The sequence below is a fragment of the Sarcophilus harrisii genome, chromosome 2 (genome assembly GCF_902635505.1).
Source record: "Sarcophilus harrisii chromosome 2, mSarHar1.11, whole genome shotgun sequence".
NCBI lineage: Eukaryota > Metazoa > Chordata > Mammalia > Dasyuromorphia > Dasyuridae > Sarcophilus > Sarcophilus harrisii.
In genome coordinates, this window is record NC_045427.1 from 594,289,672 (window position 1) to 594,311,447 (window position 21,776).

The 21,776-nt window shown below is 33.0% G+C and overlaps 1 protein-coding gene across 1 annotated transcript in view; it reads right to left on the reverse strand.

Moving 5' to 3' along the window:
* Positions 1 to 589: 589 nt before the first annotated feature.
* CHAT (choline O-acetyltransferase) overlaps positions 590 to 21,776 on the reverse strand; it is a 104,976-nt gene continuing 83,789 nt past the window's right edge. The window contains exons 11-15 of the mRNA XM_031956270.1: positions 15,015 to 15,137; positions 8,480 to 8,621; positions 8,241 to 8,303; positions 5,440 to 5,577; positions 590 to 883 (exon numbers count right to left, since the gene is read on the reverse strand). Of these exons, the coding sequence (XP_031812130.1) occupies positions 614 to 883; positions 5,440 to 5,577; positions 8,241 to 8,303; positions 8,480 to 8,621; positions 15,015 to 15,137 (736 nt within the window). The 3' untranslated portion in view covers positions 590 to 613. The remainder of the gene's footprint in view (positions 884 to 5,439; positions 5,578 to 8,240; positions 8,304 to 8,479; positions 8,622 to 15,014; positions 15,138 to 21,776) is intronic.

Here is a 21,776-nt window from a genome sequence, read left to right on the forward strand (position 1 = left end):
CATTGTATCATATAACTTAGGAATGGCACCCTCTCTCTCTCTCTCTCTCTCTTTTGTGTCTCTCTCATCTCCCCCCCCCCCAACTATGAGAATCAATCATTTGAAATTTGACTCTTTATCCCTAAAAAAGAGGAATGACCTGATGTTATTTCTATTCATTTAGCTATGGAATTAGTTATGGTTGCCACTTAGAATAGAATGACTCATATTATGCCATGTAAAATATTACTTGGGTGGGTGTTGTACTCAAATGAGTAATAAAAAACAAAAGTCTGAGGCTCTACATTCATAGATAAACATTCTACACTCTCAGCAGGACACCTTTCAACTTAACAAGGCTACCCCTGATTTCTGACTATAGAGCAAAGATAGAAGATTTCACAGGACACAGACTGATTTGAACTTTAAATAGATATTTGTACTTCTAATATATACTAAATGGCATTTTCTCCTTCACAATGTTGTAGCTTCTCATGATGTCTCAGCATAATTTTAGCAGTGTCATCTAAGAATTTAGAAATCACAGAAAGCTGGGGTGGCTACTGGTTTAAGGGTTTGGAAGCTGCAGAACATAGGGAGGAGCAGAACTTGCATAGTGATGCAGAGAAAAGAATTAGAGCTTCTTGGCTTCTTGGGGTTTGGGGGCTTTTTCCTGTTTGGTTGGTGACTTTGCTATCATACTATTGTGTCTGCTACACAGATCTCTCATTTCAATGAGGCTTTCTTCTATGGCTTTAGCAAACTTGACAGAAGAAGTCTCTTTGCAGTCGTGGAAGCTGGAGATGCAGAACAATATATGCTCTGCCTGAGGATTGTAACAGGTGCCATAACCATTTGGGACTACAGGACCATAGCAGCAAAACATCTCCATTGTTGTTGGCACCTGAGGGAAAGAATCACATTTTAGAATTAGATGATTCTGAAAAGAAAGTAATTAATAGTTTATATAATTTGATTCAATTTAAGAAGCATTAATTAAGTACCAACTATATCCTAGATAGGAGATTTTTGACCTTTTTTTTTGTATCACGGAACCTTTTTGACAAACTGATAAAGCTTATGGATCCCTACTCTTAAGTGTTTTTAAATGTATAAAAGGAAATGCATAATATTACAAAGGGAACCAAAAGTTAGTGAAAATAAAGATATATATTTTCCCATTCAAGTTCACAAATTCCCCCAAAATCTATTCATAGATCTTAGGGTTCATACTTCTAAGTTCATACTCCTGTGCTAAGCACTTGGAATATGAAGCTTGTATAATGGGAGGAAATGGGCAAGAGTCATTTAGGATTACAATGATATGGTTTACAATTTACACCATAGTAGAGAAAGAATACCCATATCAATAAGATCATTTAACTATCAATTTTTTAAACCATTGGCTGGGCAATTTTGCTGATTTTCATCTCTAAAATTTTGTAGTCTTAGAGAACTGCCTGGAGCACAGAAAGGTTACAATTTGTCCAGGATCACACAGCCATTATGGGTCAGAGGTGACATGTAAACCCAGGACTTTATCCTTCTCAGGCTAACTCTTTATAGTATTCCACACTCTTTTACTGAAGATTATAATATATGTGTGTGTATATATATATATATATATATATATATATATATATATATATGTGTGTGTGTGTGTGTGTGTATAATTTTTAATCACATAGACAATTGTAATCGTTAAAATAAATACTATCAATAGAAAAGGCAATAATAAAATCACTACCCACTGGGAAATGTTTTATTTGTTCAGTCAGATATTCTCAGTGTGTAATCTTCTGATTCAAAATAAGTAGGGCATAGTGGAAGTTGCATTGTAATTCATTATTGCAGACATTATAGTAATTTCCCAGGAGGCACTTTGGTTGCTTCAAAGAGTAAAGAGTTAATACCATTTTAAAAGGGAGTAATTTGTGGGATAGCAAAATTTTATTCAAGAATCAAGGTTCAAGGAAATCAGTTATTGAACTATGTAATATAATGCCTATGCTCACTAATCTCTCATACACAATGTATCATTACATTCTCAATTTTAAGCTTATGATGTTTCCCACTTGTCTCAAGCTGTTTTGTAATAGTCAAAGTTCAAGAATAACTATTATTGAATGATGTAATGACTACACTCACCCCCCCCATCAACAAAAACCCAAATATAACCCCTGTAAATTAAAAATAAGAAGATATAAGCTTGTTGATTGTTTACTATACACTTAATTAACCTCAGTATTGTCTGATTATTTTTCTTTTCGAGGACAGGCTTGATTCTGGACACAGCTTTAAAAATCTCAAAGATTTCCATGAATTAGAGTTTTAGTTACCCTAATAATATGCTGAGAGATTTGGAATACTATTCTGCGTATTGAAATGCATTCTATTCTGATAAGTTTTGCTTTGTTATATTCCATTTTTCTTTATTCCATTCTGCTCTGTACAATGATTTGTTTTCTTTAATTTGTCCCGTTCCTTTTCTTTCCTTATTCTATCTATTCAGTAAAACTCAGGATTTACTAGTTTCCAAATTATTTCTGTTCCTTGAATCAGCATATTTCCTTATATAATGCTTAGGCTATTTTTGTTTTTTAATGACTAGAGATAGAAATATTACTATATGATTCTGATATTAATAATTTCAAGTCAAGTCTAATTAATGATAGTTAGCCTACCCCTCAATGGTGACAAAGCTAGCAGGTATTTGGAAACTGAGGATACTGTAGAAACCATTAAATAAGGAAATATGTTTCTTAAGACGTCCAAAATATAACAAATATTTTATTGTTTTAAAAAAGTCACACCCAAATTACATCTATTAGTAGCACCAGAAATAAGCATTTCTGCTGTGATAGTGTTTGGGGCTTGTTTTAAATCTGTACATTTCAGGAGTTGTATACTTGGGCCTTCAGAAGTGACACTTGGCTTTTAAATGGAGTAGAACAAACCATTAGTCTTGCTAATAGAGTCATAGAATTGTCAGATAAATGTGCTGTGCAATAGCCCAAGGCCATAAAGCCATTCAATAGCACTTTTTGCCCATGGATGGTTTCCCAGAAAATTTATGTTGTGGTATTCTTGTTGCATTTACTCATGTCTGCGAGCCCACAGACATTATGACAAGATCAAATTACTTAGTAGGTTTTTATGTGCCAACACAGTATTATCAGTCCCTTTTAGTGCACATGCCCATTCTTACGTAGATGAGTCAGTTTTAATAAATTGATTACTCTCTAGGTATTCCCTCCCTTATTAGAGCTGATTCCCTAGGGAAACATAGAATTTTTTTAGTTGTGAATGATAATCTTCAAACAGCATCACAACAAACTAAGTTGGGAACTATTAGATCAAAGTTTTATTTTCTCTTTCTCATTTTGTTTTTTGCTTTTATCTGCTTTGTGGCTCATAAAACTGTTAGAAATAGGAACATAATGATCATTTTTATAATGTATAATAATAATGACTCATTAGTCATTATTATTACATGTAATACATTGAACTTATAGGAGCTCAGAGAATGGAAAGCAAACTAAAGGTTCATATTTTTGGGCTCAATTAGATATCAGATTTATTTTTTCCACTTTTAAAAAATATATCTTGCTTTATTAATCATGTTGGGAGAGAAAAATCAGAGCAAAAGGGAAAAACCATGGGAGAGATAAAAAAACCCAGAAAAATGTGAACACAGCATGTGTTCATATTTATATTCAGTCTCCTTAGTTCTTTTTCTGGATGTAGAAACATTTTCTGTCCAAAGTCTAGTGGATTGCTTTGGATCACTGAAGAACCAAGTATTTCATAGTTGATCTTTGCACATTCTTCCTATTATTGTGTACAACATATTGCTGGTTCTACTTGTTTCACTCAGTATCAGTTCATGTAAATCTTTCCAGGCCTTTATAAAATGCTTTTCTTCATCATTTTTTATGGAACAACAGTATTCCATTATCTTCACATACCACAACTTATTCAGCCATTGCCCAATTGATGGGCATCTACTCATTTTCCAGTTCTTTGCTAACACAAAAAGAGTGGCTACAAACATTTTTGCACACATGGATCTTCCCCCTTCTTTATGATTTCCCTGGAATACAGACCCAGTAATGGCACTGCTGGGTTAAAGGGTATGCACAATTTTATAGCCCTTTGAGCATAGTTCCAAATTGCTTTCCAGAATGGTTGGATCATTTTACAATTCCATCAGCAATGTATTAGTATCCAATTTTTCCTATATCCCCTCCAACATTTATCATTATCTTTTCCTGTCATCTTAACTAATCTGAGAGGTGTGAGGTGATACAGCAGAGTTGTTTTAATTTGCATTTTTTAATCAATAGCGATTTAGAGCATTTTTTCATAGGACTAAAGATGGTTTTAATTTTGTCATCTGAAAATTGTTTGTTCATATCCTTTGACCATTTATAAATTGGAGAATGACTTGCTTTCTTATAAATTTGGCACAGTTCTTTATATATTTTAGAAATGAGACCTTTATTAGAAATACTGGCTGTAAAGATTTCACCTTCCCCCCTTCAGCTTTGTACCTCCCTTTTAATCTTGTTTTTGTTGGTTTTGTTTGTTTAAAACCTTTTTAATTTAATGTAATCAAAGTTGACCATTTTGCCTTTCTTAATGTTCTCTAATTCTTCTTCAGTCATGAATTCTTCTCTTCTCCAAAGATCCAATAGGTTAATTATTCCTTGTTTTCTTAATTTGTTTATGGTATCATCCTTTATGCCCAAATCATGTACCCATTTTGACCTTATTTTGGTATGGGGTGTGAGATGTAGCTCTATGCCGAGTTTCTGACATATTATTTTCTAGTTTTCCCAGCAATTTTTGTCATGTAGTGAGTTCTTGTTCCAGAAGCTGGAGTTTGGCTTTTTTTTTTTTTTTTTTTTTTTTTTTTTACTATATTACTATAGGCTTTGATTATTGTGTTGTATGCATCTAATCTATGCCATTGATCCACCACTTTTTTTCTTAGCCAGTACCAAATTAGGTATAAAATTTCTTAAAGGCAGAGCTATTGACCAGATGACCTTTGGAAGTCCCTTTTAACTATGGGGGATTCTATTAATTATAATGGAGGAGTTTGTTTCATTTAGTCCAATAATATCCCTGTAAGAGACTTAGCAGGGAAATATAACATGGTCTGTTTTATAGAAAGTGTGACTGAGGTATACAGGAATTAAGTGACTTGCAGTTGGGCTTAACATCAGTAATAAAGCCCAGACCGGAATTTAGATCTAATGATTTCCAGTACAATAGTATTGTCAGCAGGTTGTTGTTGGATGGATGTCACCATTCCTAAATTTCACTGTAGGTTTACTTGAGCTATAAAATTGAAACAATAACTCAAAATTGGGTTGTTGCATAGCATTTCATAAAAAGGAGACAACACTAAAACTGTTTGATTTTTTGGGTGAACTGGTGATTTTAAACTCATACCTGGCTGGTTGAAAGGACAAATCGATTGCTTGTCAAGTATGTTTCATCTGTGAACATCTCTGGCAACTCCTTGCAGAGTCCTCGGGATATTTCTCTCAGTCCTAGTAAATGATTATCAATTGCCATACCAGTGATAGCCTGGGTAGAATGAGATAAGAGTAGAAAGTCTGTGAAGTGGAAGGTTGTTTCATTCTATGGGGTCCTCAAACTTTTTAAATAGGGGGCCAGTTCACTGTCCCTCAGACTGTTGGAGGGCCGGACTATAGTAAAAACAAAAACTTTGTTTTGTGGGCTTTTAAATAAAGAAACTTCATAGCCCTGGGTGAGGGGGATAATCGTCCTCAGCTACCGCATTTGGTCCGCAGGCCGTAGTTTGAGGACCCTTGTTACTTTGCTCTCTTCTATTCCATTTTACTCGATTCCATTCTGTTCTATAGAATGATCTGTTTTCTTTAATTTGTCCCACTCCTTTTCTTTCCTTATTCCATTCCATTTCACTCCATTCAGTAAAACTCAGGATTTACTAGTTTCCAAAATTGTTTCTGCTTCTTCAATCAGTACATTCCCTTCCATGATACTTAGGCTATTTCTGTTTTTAATGAGTAGGGAAAGAAATATTACTGCATGATTCTGAAACTAATAATTTCAAGTCAGTCTGATTAACTGTGGTTGGTGTACCCCTTGACGGTAACAAAGCCAGCAGATACTTGGAAGGATTGTGGCTGTGTCTCCACTTCAATTCTAGAACGACTGCCTGGGAAGCTGCAATTCTATTTATAAGACTGGAGAGGGAGCTTCTAAAGACTTCACTAATAGGTTATTGGGATTCTTATATAATGTGAGACCACACTATAAACAAGAAGAAAAACTTGATCAAGCTATCATTGATGATCATGCCATCATTGATCCAAATGGGCTTGCTTCTAGCAATAATGAAATTATACTACAGGAACAAGAGAAAAGACTATGGGATAGGATCACTTAGTTCTGACATGTTTAGTCTCGTCACCAAGTTGAAGCCTCTATTCTCTAATGATGATCCAGAAATACAGCATTTGAATGGTTGGCAATTTAATCTGTTTGGTGAACTGTTGGCAACTATTTATTATTTAGGTATTATTTATATTATATATATATTTATATAAGTCTTTGTGGTTAAATCTAGAACCAGGTTCTTAAAAGTGGTTCGCTTAACTTTTTCTTGAGGGCGAAAATTAATTTAATGAATTTTAAAAAGTCTTTTTGATCATATAAGATTTATAAATTTCCTAACCAAATATATCAATATCATGTCTTAAGGGAAATAGCAAGCTAATAACATCTGAGGGGTCATCCAAGGTATTATTGTGCTAAATTAAGTTTAATGAGTTCTGCATTTATGTGATGTTATGTTATGATGCCTGTTGGGGTTTTGACAATGGTTGTCTAAGGTTTGGGTGAATAAAATAAAATTGAATTAGAAACTTTTGTCTCTTCAACAATTGTTTTTTTTTTTTTTTGTTTGTTTTTTGCTGAGGCAATTGGGGTTAAGTGACTTGAGCAGGGTCACACAGCTAGGACGTGTTAAGTGTATAAGGCCAGATTTGAACTCAGGGCCTCCTGACTTTAGGACTGGTGCTCTATCCACTGTGCCACCTAACTGCCTAGAATACTTAATTCTATGCTGAATAATGGAATGGCATGCAGCTACTGTAAAAGCTAGTAAATTCATCAATTATAGAGGTTGTCCCTAAAGTCTTAGTGTAGTTTAAAGCTATTAGAGCTATTTTAAAATTGCACTAAGACTTTTGGGACACCGTTTCTATTTAAATTTCTAATGTCAAGATTTGTTTTTTAATTTAAAATAAGAGATTCTGTTTTGATTTTTGAAGCCTTCCTTGATCTCTCAACTCTAAGCTCCTGCCCTCTTCACAGTACCTTGTATCCATTTTGTATATATTTGAATTTATCAACTTCATATTTAAATTATGTATATATGTATTATGTACTTGTTTGTCTTCTCCATTAGAATCTAAAATTCCTTGTCAGTAAAGATTATTTTACTGGGTCAGCTTATATTACTAGGCATCGCTCTATGCCTAGCACATAGCAGATTCTTGATGAATACTTGCTGATGATTGTTTGATATTAGATTCATTAATGGCAATTAGTAAAGGAAAAGGTATTTCAATCTTTATAAATCTTGTAAAACTTTACTAATTTGGTTGAATTTGGAGGAAAATTCATTGTGTCTGAATTAGTGAAAAGTTTGAATAAAATTTTAAAATAGAAATTAAGCTCTTTTACTTTCTCACACATCTGTAGTCTTAATTAGATCAACAATATGCTTTTTAGTTAGAATGATTATTTAAAGAATAGATAAGAATGTTTTAGGCACTAAACTAAAAAGTAGAACCTAATAAAGAAATGACTTAAACAGTGGGTGTTTTCAGTTTATGTACTTTATATATAAGGTGAGTTCTTTCAAAGTATTGCAAAATAAAGCAGGAAGACCTTTTCTGTTAAATCTTGTTTACTCCCTTAATTTGCTTGAAAATGCTGTTTTTATAGCTAGCACAAAGGTAAACTTCTGTCCAGGCCAGTCTAAATTATTACTAACTATATACATATAATTTGTATATGTATCTCCCTGTACCTACATATCTAAACTGATCAGTGAAAGTACATCTATTAGCACCAGGGTTTGCTAGGTTCTGTGGATGTGTTTAATGGCTAAGCTCAATTAAATTGTTCTTAATAAACACTGTTTCTAATTCTGGTCATTTAAAAAACAAATGAACAAAAGCAGAATTCTCACTCACCAACACAGTATATTCTGTCTGAGCCCTGATGGCCTCTTTTAAAAGAACCATCTTCTCTGAGTCCTGCCAACAGATCAGAATTATGTGAAATATAAGAGGTTTAAAGCATTACTTAGTAAAGGACAGCACAGAGAAGGCTATCAGAAAGTGACTGAGCTTCATGGAATTGCTGTGCAATTTCTCCTTGGAGATGAAGCAGCATAGATTGTTTCTGAAGTCTAACAAATAGTTACACCTACTGGTACAGATGATTTTTCTTCAGTCATTGCTTTCACAAAAGCCAGTGCTTCAGGAGTTGCCGACCTAATGTTGTCAACTCGTCCCTCTTCGAATCGGCGAATGGAAGCACTTTCATATGTAGGGACAAGTCTCTGGTGGTATCTGCACAGAATGAAGTATGAATGGCAAATAATTTATTTGGGAGGAATCATAAATGTTGAAAGAAAAATAATCTCAGTAGGCTTCATTTTTACAATCCTGATTTTATGTGGCATAGTATTTCATTTTAATGTTAGTAGAGTTCTGTAAGAAATCCCCTAAAGATGAATGTTAAAGCTCTTCTAATATGAAGGGCCGAATATTGTAACATATATTTGTTATGCAGCTGATAAAAGAAAAAAAACATTGGTTGATGCCTAAAAAAGAATATCCATTGTAAAAATCTAGAATTTGCTGAAAGATCGGAAGAATGATTAATAGTAGAATGAAATAATTGTGTAATTAATCATTTGCCCTTACTGGAAATCTGTTTTATTAAAAACCTCACAAGCATACTTTATTGTTTGTTCTAGGCAGAGAGAGTCCTTAGGCTAAGGGGAGAAAGAAAAGTTCTTTTCCAGAAGGCAGCTACTGGTTTTTTTTTTTTTTTCTTTTAATTATTTTCTCCAATAGAATTTTATTTAACATGTAAAGACAGTTTTTTTACATTCACTTTTATAAGATTTTGAGTTCCAAATCTTTTTTCTTCTTCTTCCTCTTCCCCCAAGGTGGCAAACAATCTGATATAGATTATATATGTACAATCATTATTAAACATTTTCACAGCCACATTGTGAAAGAATCAGAACAAAAGGAAAAAACCACGAGAAAGAAAAAATACTTTAATCTGCATGCAGACTTTATAGTTTTTCCTCTGGACATAGATAGCATTTTTCTACCATAAGTCTTTGAATTGTCTTAGATCCTTGCATTGTTGGGAAGAGCTATATATTTCATCATATAATATAACTGTTACATGTGTACAATATTCTGATGGTGCTGCTTACTTCTTTCAGCATCAGTTTATGTAAGTCCAGGTTTTTCTGAAATCTACCTACTCATCATTTATTTCCTTTTTTAAAAAAAATAATATTTTTTTATTTTTGAATACATGCAAAGATATTCACTCTTGCAAAACCTGTGTTCCAGATTATTCTTCCTCCCTTTCCTTCCTCACCTAGACAGCAAGTAATCTAATATAGGTTAAATATGTGCAATTCTTCTAAATATATTTCCGCATTTATTATGCTGCACAAGAACAATCAGATCAAAAAGGGAAAAAAAAGTTACTTACCATTAAGGCACAATAGTATTCCATTCATATACCACACATTAGCAAGCCATTCCTCAGTTGATGAGCATTCCCTCAATTTCCATTTCTTTGCTACCCACAAAAAAGGCTGTTGGGTTTTGAATATATATTAGGACCTAATGAATCTCTATTTATCTTGGCTAGAGATTTCTACAGATAGCGTTTTCCATCCAAAGTTTATTAAGATTGCCTTGGATCACTGAATTGCTGAGAAGAATTGAATCTATCATAGTTGATCATTACATCATCTTGTTATTGCTATGTACGGCGCTTTCTTGGCTTTGCTTGCTTCACTCAGCATCAATTTATGTAAAATTTTCCAAGCTTTTCTAAAATCATCTTGTTTATCATTTTTTATAGAACAATACTATTCCATTACTTTCATGTACCATAACTTATTATTTCACAATTGATGGACATTTATTCATATTTCAGTTCTTTGCCACCACAAAAAGAGCTGCTACTAGTGTTTTTGCATATACGGGTCCTTTTCCCTCTTTCATGATCTCTTTGGATATAGACTCAGTAGTAGCATTGCTGGATCAAAGAATATGCAGTTTTCTAGCCTTTTGAGCGTAGTTCTGAATTGCTTTCCAGAATGGTTGGGTCAGTTCACAGCTCCACCAATAATGCATTAGTGTTCCAGTTTTCTAATATCTCCCTCCACCTCCAATATTTATCCATTATCTTTTCCTGTAATCTTAACCAGTCTGATAGGCATGGGAGTGGTACCTCAGAATTGTTTTAATTTGCATTTTTTTAATCAATAGTGATTTAGAGCATTTTTCCACAGGACTATAGGTAGCTTTAATTTCTTCATCTGAAAATTGTTCATATTCTTTGATCATTTATCAATCTTACATTCTTATAAATTTAATTCAGTTCTCTATATATTTTAGAAATGAGGCCTTTATTAGAAAGACTGGCTGTAAAAATTTCCCCCCAGCTTTCTGTTTCCCTTCTAGTCTTGACTACATTGGTTTGTTTGTGAAAAAACTTTTTAATCAAAATTATTTGTATTAACATTATTATTGTTATTTCATAATGTTCTCTAGCTCATTTTTGGCCGTAAATTCCTCTATTCTCGAAATATCTTTTAGAGAAACTATCCCTTGCTGTCCTAATTTGCTTATAGTATTATCCTTTACACCTAAATCATGTATTGATTTTGATCTTATTTTCGTATGGAATGTGAGATGTAGGTCTATGTTGAGTTTATGACATACTGTTTTCCAGTTTTCCTAGCAATTATTTGACAAATAGTGAGTTTTATCCCAGAAACTGGAGTCTTTGAGTTTATCAAACAGTAAATTATTATAGTCATTGTTTATTGAGTCTTATGCATATAACCTATTCCACTGATCTACTACTCTATTTCTCAGCCAGTATCAGATAATCTTAATGATTTCTGCATTACAATAGAGTTTAAGGCCTAGTACTATCTTTTGCATTTTTTATTAATTCTTGTGATATTCTTGACTTTTTCTTTTTCCATATGAATTTTGTTATTATTTTTCCAGCTTTATGAATTTTTTTTTGCAGTTTGATTAGTATGGTACTGAATAAGTAGACTAATTTAGGTAGAGTTGTCATTTTTATTATATGAGCTTGGCTTCCCCATGAACAAATGTTATTTTTCCAGTTGTTTAGATTGTGTGAAAAGTGTTTTATAATTGTGTTCATATAGTTCCTTGCTTTGTCTTGGCAGGCGGACATCCAAATATTTTATCTACTGTTATTTTAAATGGAATTTTTTTGTATCTCTTACTGCTGGGGTTTTTTGGTAATATAGAGAAATGCTGATAATTTTTCTGTGTTTATTTTATATCCTGCAACTTTGCTAATGGTTGTTGTTTCAGGTAGTTTTTTGGTTGATTCTCTAGCATTCTCTAAGTATACCATCATATCATCTGCAAAGAATGATAGTTTTATCTCTCTTCATTGCCCATTCTAATTTCTTCACTTTCATTTTCTTTTCTTTTTGCTAGAGCCAACATTTCTAGTATAATATTAAATGATAGTGGTGATATTAGGTGTAATGGGTATCCTTATTTCATCATAAGGAGGCTTTTATTTTAAAAAAAGCAGTGATCACATGTTTCCCAGGATCACATTACCTTGGAAGCACTAAAAACTTGCAGACTCCCAGAACTAGTCATGAAAACAGCCTGAAGCTTGGGTCAGTGCCTCCCCACTCCCAGGTGACCAGAGCCCAACTTGAACATAAAGTTCAGGGTCAAGAAATAAACTGGAAAAATGTGCAAATAACAAAATAATTTGATCATAAAAAGCCACTATGGTGGCAAGAAAGACCAAGACATAAACTCAGAAGTAGATAACAGTGTAAAAATAGTAGCTACACCAACATCTCAAAGAAAAGTGCTAATTGGACCAAGCCCAGCAAAAATTCCTGAAACAGTTAAATAAATATGCTTGGTAGAGCAAAAATTGGGAAAAGAAAGAACAAGGCAAGAAAATTAGGAAGACAATGAATAATTAACAAAATTATTCTAATGGTAAAGGAGACACAAAAATGAGAATGAAATAATATCAAATATTTTTAGATCTGATAAAAACTTTGTTTCTCAAATATATACTAACTATTTATTAAAATTTATTAAAATAGGAGCAGCCATGATCAAGCCAGGAATGCAAGGCTGGTTCAATATTAGGAAAACTATTAGTATAATTGATCATATTAATAACCAAATTAACAAAAACCATATAATCATCTCAATAGATGCAGAAAAAGTATTTGATAAAATCCAACATCCATTCCTATTAAAAACACTTGAGAGTATAGGAATAAATGGTCTTTTCCTTAAAATAATCAGTAGCATCTATTTAAAACCATCAGTAAGCATCATATGTAATGGGGATAAACTGGAATCATTCCCAATAAGATCAGGAGTGAAACAAGATTGCCCGCTATCACCATTACTATTCAATATTGTATTAGAAATGCTAGCTTTGGCAATAAGAGCTGAGAAAGAAATTAAAGGAATTAGAGTAGGTAATGAGGAAACCAAATTATCACTCTTTGCTGATGACATGATGGTATACTTAGAGAACCCCATGGATAGAGTACCAGCGCTGAAGTCAGGAGGATCTGAGTTCAAATCTGCTCTCAGACACTTAAAACTTCCTAGCTGTGTCACCCTGGGCAAGTCACTTAATCCCAATTGCCTCAGCAAATAAATAAATATAAATAAGAGGCATTCTCCAATTGATAAATGGTCAAAGAGTAAAAGCACGCCATTTTCAGAAAAAGAAATAAAAGAAAATCTATAGAAATATGAAAAAAGTGTTCTATGTCACTATTGATTAAAGTCAAATTAAAACAGCTCTGAGGTACCACTTCATAGATATCAGAAACGACAGATGCTGGAGAGGATGAAGCGAAAATAAGTACACTAATTAACTGTTGGTGAAGTGGTGAACTGGCTTAATTATTCTGGAGAAAAATTTGGAACTTTAAAACTGTGCATACCCAGAAATATCACTGCTAGGTCTATATCCCAAAAAGATCATAAAAAGGGAAAGGATTTATATGTGTGTGTGTGTGTGTGTGTGTATGTATATGTATATAACTACATAAATATGTAGATATATACATATACATATATTACACACACATATATAATATAAATACAGAATATTTATAACAACTCTGTGACATCAAAGAATTAGAATTGAGGGGGATGCTCATGAAATGGCTGAACAACTTGTGATATATGATGGTGACAGAGTACTATTATACTGTGGGAAATGATGGAGAGGGTGGTTTCAGATCTATATGAACTTATGCAAAGTGAAGTGAGAAGAACTAAAAGATCATTGTGCGCAGTAACAGCAATATTTTAATGATGATTAACTGCAAAAGACTTGAGTACTCTGATCAACAATTCAAGACAATTCCAAAGGACTCATAACAAAAAAAATGCTGTCTGCCTCCAAAGACAGAAGTGAACTCTGAGTGTAAGATTTATAATTTTCTCACCTTATTTTTCTTGCTTTGTTTTAAAATATAGCTAATATGGAAACAGGTTTTGCATTATTTCACATATGTAATTGATATTGTATTGCTTGCCTTCTTCATTGTGCATAGGGTGGGAAAGAAGAAGACAGTATGGAACTTAAAATTTAAAAAGAAAAAATGTTAAAAAATAAATAATTTTTTAAAATTCTGGAAGTTTCTTGGAGTGCAAGCTTAATATGAATCAATGGTATGATATTATGACCCAGAAAATTAATGTAATTTTGAACTGCCATTAAAAGAGAACATTGTTTCCAGAATTAGGGAGATGATAATCTGCCTGAATTCTATCCCCATCAAATGTCATCTGATTCTCTCTGTCTATTTTTCTCTCTTTCTCTCTCTCCCTCCCACCCATGTGTGTATATATATGTATACATAAATCTCTCTATATAAAAATATATTTAAAATATAAATATAATATGTAAATATATTCATATGAACCTAGTGTGGATAAAGCCATAACCATAAAAAGCCTTTGGAAGATGTCTACAATTCCAAAGGTGTCTTGTCAAATAGTCTAAGAAAACAGACTTAATTTGTTAGTGATTTAAAACATATCTGATGACTAAAAACAATTACATTGAATTCCCAATCCCTATATTTATGCTCACCTGCATTTTTGATTTCCTTCACAGGCTAATTGTACAATATTTCAGAGTCTGATTCTTTTTGTACAGCAAAATAACAGTTTGGTCATGTATACTTATTATGTATCTAATTTATATTTTAATGTATTTAACATCTACTGGTCATCCTGCCATCTAGGGGAGGGGATGGGGGGTAAGAGGTGAAAAATTGGAACAAGAGGTTTGGCAATTGTTAATGCTGTGAAGTTACCCATGTATATATCCTGTAAATAAAAGGCTATTAAATTAAAAAAAAACATATCTGAATTTTTAATAGGAAACCTGAATTCATAGTTTGGTTGAGTAATTTTCTTTTACTTAAGAAATGTCATTTTATTAGTGTCATTTTATAAGCACCAGGAACATTGTGCTTCCTTTCTTAGAGGGTTTATATGTTCCATTTTAGGTATAGGAACACTATGTTCTATTTTATTGTATGAAACAGAAAAAATATATTAAGTTCATTTCTTTTGAAGCAAGAGGACTCACTCAATCTTTATTTTTTAAAAGGTCTATTCTTTGACTATGTTTTTACTCACCTATAAAAGGCCAACTGGAGTGCCAACTGAATATAAGCATCTGGGCTGGTCCTTTGTTTCTTAATGAACTCTTTCCCATAATTTTCAAACTTAAATACAGTGAAGTCAAGATTCTTAACTATCCTGAGAATAAAAAGAAAATTATGTCAAAACATATAAAATATGATTTATATTTTCAGTTCTTCAACATACATATCAATACTATCTTACATATTATAACTTCTCAGTTCTCAATCCCTTTAGTTCTTACAACCTACTCCTTCAGTTTACCTCATTTATAGAAAACTATAGATAGAGATTGATTTATTCTTTATTTTGCTATCACCCATAAGCATCCCACCTCCATTTTCATGAATCCCCAAATTCCTTTATCTTAAAAGTTCTTAACTTGTTGTTCATGAACTTATTTTTTTTATAAGTATAGTTAGATATAATTGGTTTCCCTTTGTAATCTCATGTGATGTATTTTATGTATTTGAAAACCATTTTTTGAGGAGTCCATATACTTCACCAGACCACCAAGGGGTCCATTAGACAAAAAAGATTAAGGACCCTTGCTTTATGTAATCATAATCTTTTATAATTTCATTTTCCTTCTATTTTACAAATCCTTAATCCTGTTCTTTTTTTTTAATTTTTAAAAAATTTTTTTATTTAATAGCCTTTTATTTACAGGTTATATGTATGGGTAACTTTACAGCATTAACAATTGCCAAACGTCTTGTTCCAATTTTTCACCTCTTACTCCCCACCCCCTCCCCCAGATGGCAGGATGACCAATAGATGTTAAATATATTAAAATATAAATTAGATACACAATAAGTATACACGACCAAACCGTTATTTTGCTGTACAATAAGAATCAGACTCTGAAATATTGTACAATTAGCTTGTGAAGGAAATAAAAAATGCAGGTGGGCATAAATATAGGGATTGGGAATTCAATGTAATAGTTTTTAGTCATGTCCCAGAGTTCTTTCTCTGGGCGTAGCTGGTTCAGTTCATTACTTCTCCATTGGAAATGATTTGGTTGATCTCGTTGCTGAGGATGGCCAGGTCCATCAGAACTGGTCATCATATAGTATTATTGTTGAAGTATATAATGATCTCCTGGTCCTGCTCATTTCACTCAGCATCAGTTCGTGTAAGTCTCTCCAGGCCTTTCTGAAATTATCCTGTTGGTCATTTCTTACAGAACAGTAATATTCCATAATATTCATATACCACAATTTATTCAGCCATTCTCCAACTGATGGGCATCCATTCAGTTTCCAGTTTCTAGCCACTACAAAAAGGGCTGCCACAAACATTCGTGCACATAGAGGTCCCTTTCCCTTCTTTATGATCTCTTTGGGATATAATCCCAGTAGTAACACTGCTGGGTCAAAGGGTATGCACAATTTGATAACTTTTTGAGCATAGTTCCAAACTGCTCTCCAGAATGGTTGGATTCGTTCACAACTCCACCAACAATGCAGCAATGTCCCAGTTTTCCCGCATCCCCTCCAACAATCATCATTATTTTTTCCTGTCATCTTAGCCAATCTGACAGGTGTGTAGTGGTATCTTAGAGTTGTCTTAATTTGCATTTCTCTGATTAATAATGACTTGGAGCATCTTTTCATATGACTAGAAATAGTTTCAATTTCTTCATCTGAGAATTGTCTGTTCATATTCTTTGACCATTTTTCAATTGGAGAATGGCTTGATTTTTTATAAATTAGAGTTAATTCTCTATATCTTAATCCTGTTCTACTATTCTCACCAAACGCTCCATTATTCAGTTTTCCCCAGGCCATCATCTCTATTCATTGGTGAAATAATTTCACTATATACTATCCTCTACACTCAAATCCCCTGTCTCCTTGTTCTGAGGTGATTAAAACCTGAACCTTGATTTATTCCCATCATCTACCATCTTCAGTTCTATTCACTTTCACACAAAGCTGAAGAAAACTACAAAACTCTGCTGACTGGGTCTATTATAAATTTATATTACATAGTCTCAACTGGGATTTCACTGCAGCAAGGCAGTGATTTCTCACTTCCCTAATTAATTCACTACTCCATTTGCTACAGTGGCCATTACAAAGCTTTTTCATCCTCCCATGGTATTCCTCTCCTCACCCTTTCAGCTGAGAATCTTACTTCACATATACATGAAAAAAATTTGAGTCATTATTTTTAGAGCTCCCTCTTTTTTTCCCTCTTTATCTCACATCAACCAGAGGACTTCTCTCACTATCTCCTTGATTTCTACCTCATGAAGAGGTAGCTTTCTTGCCAAGACAAGTCATTCTACCTTTACAAGTCATCCCATTCCTTACTGCCTTTTCCAGCAGATTTACCCCCTCTATTATCTTTGCTTTGTCACAATTTTTAATCTTTCCCTCGCTAATGACTTCTTACCTGATGCCCACAGATACCACTGTCTTCTCCATTAAAAAAAAAAAACCTTTCATTTGAACCAAACAATATTTGGTAATTAACATCCTATATCTTATTTCTATGGCCAATCTCTTTGAAAAAAGCTATCTAGATTAGGTGCTTTCACTTCTACACTTTGGATTTTATATTTATTCCTCTATAGTTTGGCTTCTGATTGTATATTTCAAGTGAAACTGCTCTCCCCAAAGTTACTAATGATCTCATATTGTTATGTCTAATGATTTTTTTTTATCATCTACATTCACCTTCCCCCATTTTGAAATGCTTATAGTCCTTAACTCTGTCTTGGAGAAAACCTAGCTTCTTTTAAAGCATAGTTCAGATGCATCTAGGGTTGTCTCCAGATATCCTGATCATCTATTTCTGGCCACTGTACCCCAGATGACTTCAGAGGATAAAGTGATCCTGATGACTTTGCACAACCATCCCTCATTTAAATCCAGTTCACTTGCATGTCATGAAATCACCTCCCTGAAGTTATGGTCCTTTTTGAGAACAAAGGATAAACAACAGGTCAAATGCTTTCATGATGCTGCTAAATAATGTTGTTTCCCTCTCAAAATTACTTTTGTTTTTAATTCTCTGTTTTTTTATTGAGTCATTTCAGTTATGTCTAACTCTTTGTGAACTCATTTTGGGGTTTTCTTGGCAAAGATACTAAAGCTGTTTGCCATTTTCCTCTTCATCTGATTTTATAGATTAGGAACTAATTAGGAACTAGGGTTAAGTAAGTTACCCAGAGTCACATAGCTAGTTAAATATCCGAGGCTGGATTTGAACTCATGAAGATGAGTTCCTGATTCCAAGCCCAGTGTTCTGTCCACTGTGCCACCTAGCTGCTGTTATCTGTTTATCTGTTTTATTTCCTCAATGTCTACTCTGAGTATGAACTAAGTATATCCCATATCCAGAGATTTGCTAATAAATGTTTAACAACTTGTTTTCTCAACAACAAAAAGTTACAAATTTGATCCTCATTATTAACATTTTCTCCAATACTTTCTTAAGTCTAGACAACAAAATAATATATAAAGACTTTGATTTGAAGCATTTGCCAATTTCTGAGGTCCAAGTGCTCTCACTGAAAATTTAACAATTGACTTTTGATAGACAGTAGGAGCTGTCTCCAGCACATCTCTGTGTTAGATTGTATTGTACAGATGACCAGTGTTTTACAGTTCAGAGAATTGATCACTGTAGACAGGAATAATCAGGGAAAGAGGATAGAATTTGAATTAGCAGATAAATTATTTCATCTGAAAATAAAAATTCAATAAGTATTCATAATATGTGACTAGGATTAAAACACGATTTTTGTGCCATATTTAAGAATATGTATTGGCATAACATTCAGCATCTATTACTGATTTTTTAAATAGTGCTACTAATCTAATTCCTGGCAAAAAAACTGAAAAATAATAATTATCAAATAAAAGGCTACATTAAAATTGGAACTGAAAACTATGCCCTGGAGGTTTCTGGAATGTGCACCCTGGACCCCGATTCATTTAGTTTATTATTTAAGGCAGGCCTCAGCTGTGCTGCACTCTGTTCCCTACTCCCTGGCTTTTCTTTTTTTTTTTTTTTCCCCAACTACTTTCCTGGACCTTTCTTTGGTTATAAAAGTAGAATCAAATGCATTGTGACATTGCTTCTGGAAGAGTGTATATATTCTTCTACTAATCCATTCACCATACAATAACATTTTAGAAAAAAAGTGCTCTTTGATTTCAAAAAGGACTAATGGACTTGTTTGTGAACTGGATTTAGTGAGGCAGAATTGCACAAAGTGGTCAGCTTCATTCTCCAGAGTCATCAAAATCTAGTGTCAGGACAAAAGTCCTGGCAATGACCTAGGATGCAGTGAATGACACTCTGGTGTCTTTGGTATCTAAACAGGCTCGAAGCCGATCATAAGCCCTGTCAGCCACTTTCATGATCTTTGGAACAAATTGTCTCTTCCATCTATTCCTTTGAGGGATTTCTTCACACCTTTGGGTAGACATTCCCCTAACTCACTGATGAGTTTGAGGCCTATTGGTTATCCTCAACCTAGTTTAGCCTGTCTGCCAAGAGGGTTTTACTGGGGTATGGCCATTGTGCATACTACAGTCTCTTGGAACCACAAGTGAGAATTGGGTGAAAGGTGGCCATCAAAGGGGGATGAGTAGCCCTTACACAAAGAGGCTAGTCCTTCCTGAACATCCCAGATATCCCTTGTTTTTCAATGTTAAATGTTCATATGTAAGTAGATAAACACACACACACACACAGCCGATGCAAGGCAATTTATGAGGATGGGGACAACAGCAACTAAATGTTTACCACTCTTATGAAGGATGAGCTCAGAAAAGATGGAAAACACTGTAGATGATAAGGTTCTTCACCTGCAACAGTTTGTAGATGGCATTTTGCCTTACTCAAATCACCTAGTTTTTATTTTATGTAAATTTTTATTTATTTAGTATATTCTTTTTAATGTACTCGTATCTTTCTAGTGATAAACCTCTTTATAAATAGCTACGCTGGTTTACTGACAACAGACACCAAGGTTGAACTAAATTCCTCTTCAGTTTGTCAAACCTATCAGAACTTACTTTCCGCTAGTATAATCTTAGAGAATTTTGAGTCATCTCCCTTCCATAATGAAGTTTGAGACTAGAAATTTTAGCTGATTTTTATATCCATATTGAGAATTTTTTACTTATCTCCATTTAATATTTTAACAATGTTTTTATTGATATATATTTTATATACTGATTATTTTTGGTTGTTCTTATAATTTACATTGTTATAGTCATAGCCTTGCTTGCTTTATTCTATATCAATCTACATATCTATATTCTATATCAATTTTCTTGCTCTATATTCATCACATTTATCGTTTCTATTCATATCATATGATATCATTTCATATATTCCATTACATTCATGTACCACAATTTGTTTAGCTATTCCCCAATCATTTGACATTTAATTTGTTTTCTCTTCTTTATTATTACAAAAAATGGGGCTATAAATATTTTGATGTATAGAGGGGTTATCAATGGCATCTGCGTTAAAGAATATGGACATTTTAGTCACTTTGCTTGAATAATTCCAAATTGATTTCCAAAATGGTTGTATGGATTGATAGTTATTCCAGTGTACTAATTTGTCTGTCTTTCCACAACCCCTCCAAGATCAACTTATTGCCATCTTTTGTTGTAGTGAGACCTCACAATTGTTTTGATACACATTTCTCTTGCAAATAGTGATTTGGAACCATATGACTGTTCATAGTTTGCAATTCTTTTGAGAACTGTTCCTTCATATCTTTGAAATACTTATCAATTGGGGAATGGATTTTGTTCATAAATATGTATATAGATAATATATATATGTAGTTTTGTATATATATGTATATATAGGTTAAACCATATCAAGAAAATTTTTTCCCTATTTAATTATTTTCCTTCTTATCCTGTATATGTTAATTTTATCTGTGCAGAAGCTTTTCAGTTTTATATAAACAAAATTATCTATTTTATCTTTTGTAATTTCATCTATTCTTTGGTTAACAATACATATCCTACCTATATCTGTGAAAGGCATATGATTTGCTTCTTTTTCTAATTTTTTATAGTAGGATTTTAAAAATTAATGTTGTATATCTATTTAGAATATATTTTGAAATACAGTATGAAATGCTGGTCTAAGCTTAGTTTTTGCCTTACCAGTTTTGCCAATAGATTTTTATTAAATAGTTTTGTCCAAGTAATTTATATTTTCTGGTTTATTGAATTCTGGATTATTGAGTTACATTATTTCTGATCCTCCCTTGTCTAGTCTGTTCCATTGGTCTATCTACCTTGTTAAACTAATACTAAATGGTTTTTGATGACTGCTACTTTATAATATAATTTGAAGTCTGGAAATAATATTCTCCTTTGACTCCTACCTTTTTTTAAAAAAATCATTTCATTTAATATCCTAGCTCATTATTATATTTCTCCAAAAGAATATTATCATTGGTAATTTATCAAATTTTGTGAAGTATTTCTTTGGTAATTTGATATTTGGTATGGTATGGTATTAAAAAGTATAAATTTACTTGGGTAGGATTGCCATTTAATGAGTACTGAATGTTCCTTCAGGTATATAAGTTGTTTTCTATTTCTTTAAGGAGCACATTGTGATTGAATCCAAGCAAGTATTTTGTACGCTTTATAAATTTTGTAGTTATTTAGAATGACATTTCTCTTTCTACTATTACCTTTTGAATCTTGTTACTATTATATAGAAATGCTTTTGGTTTTTGAGGGTTTATCTTGT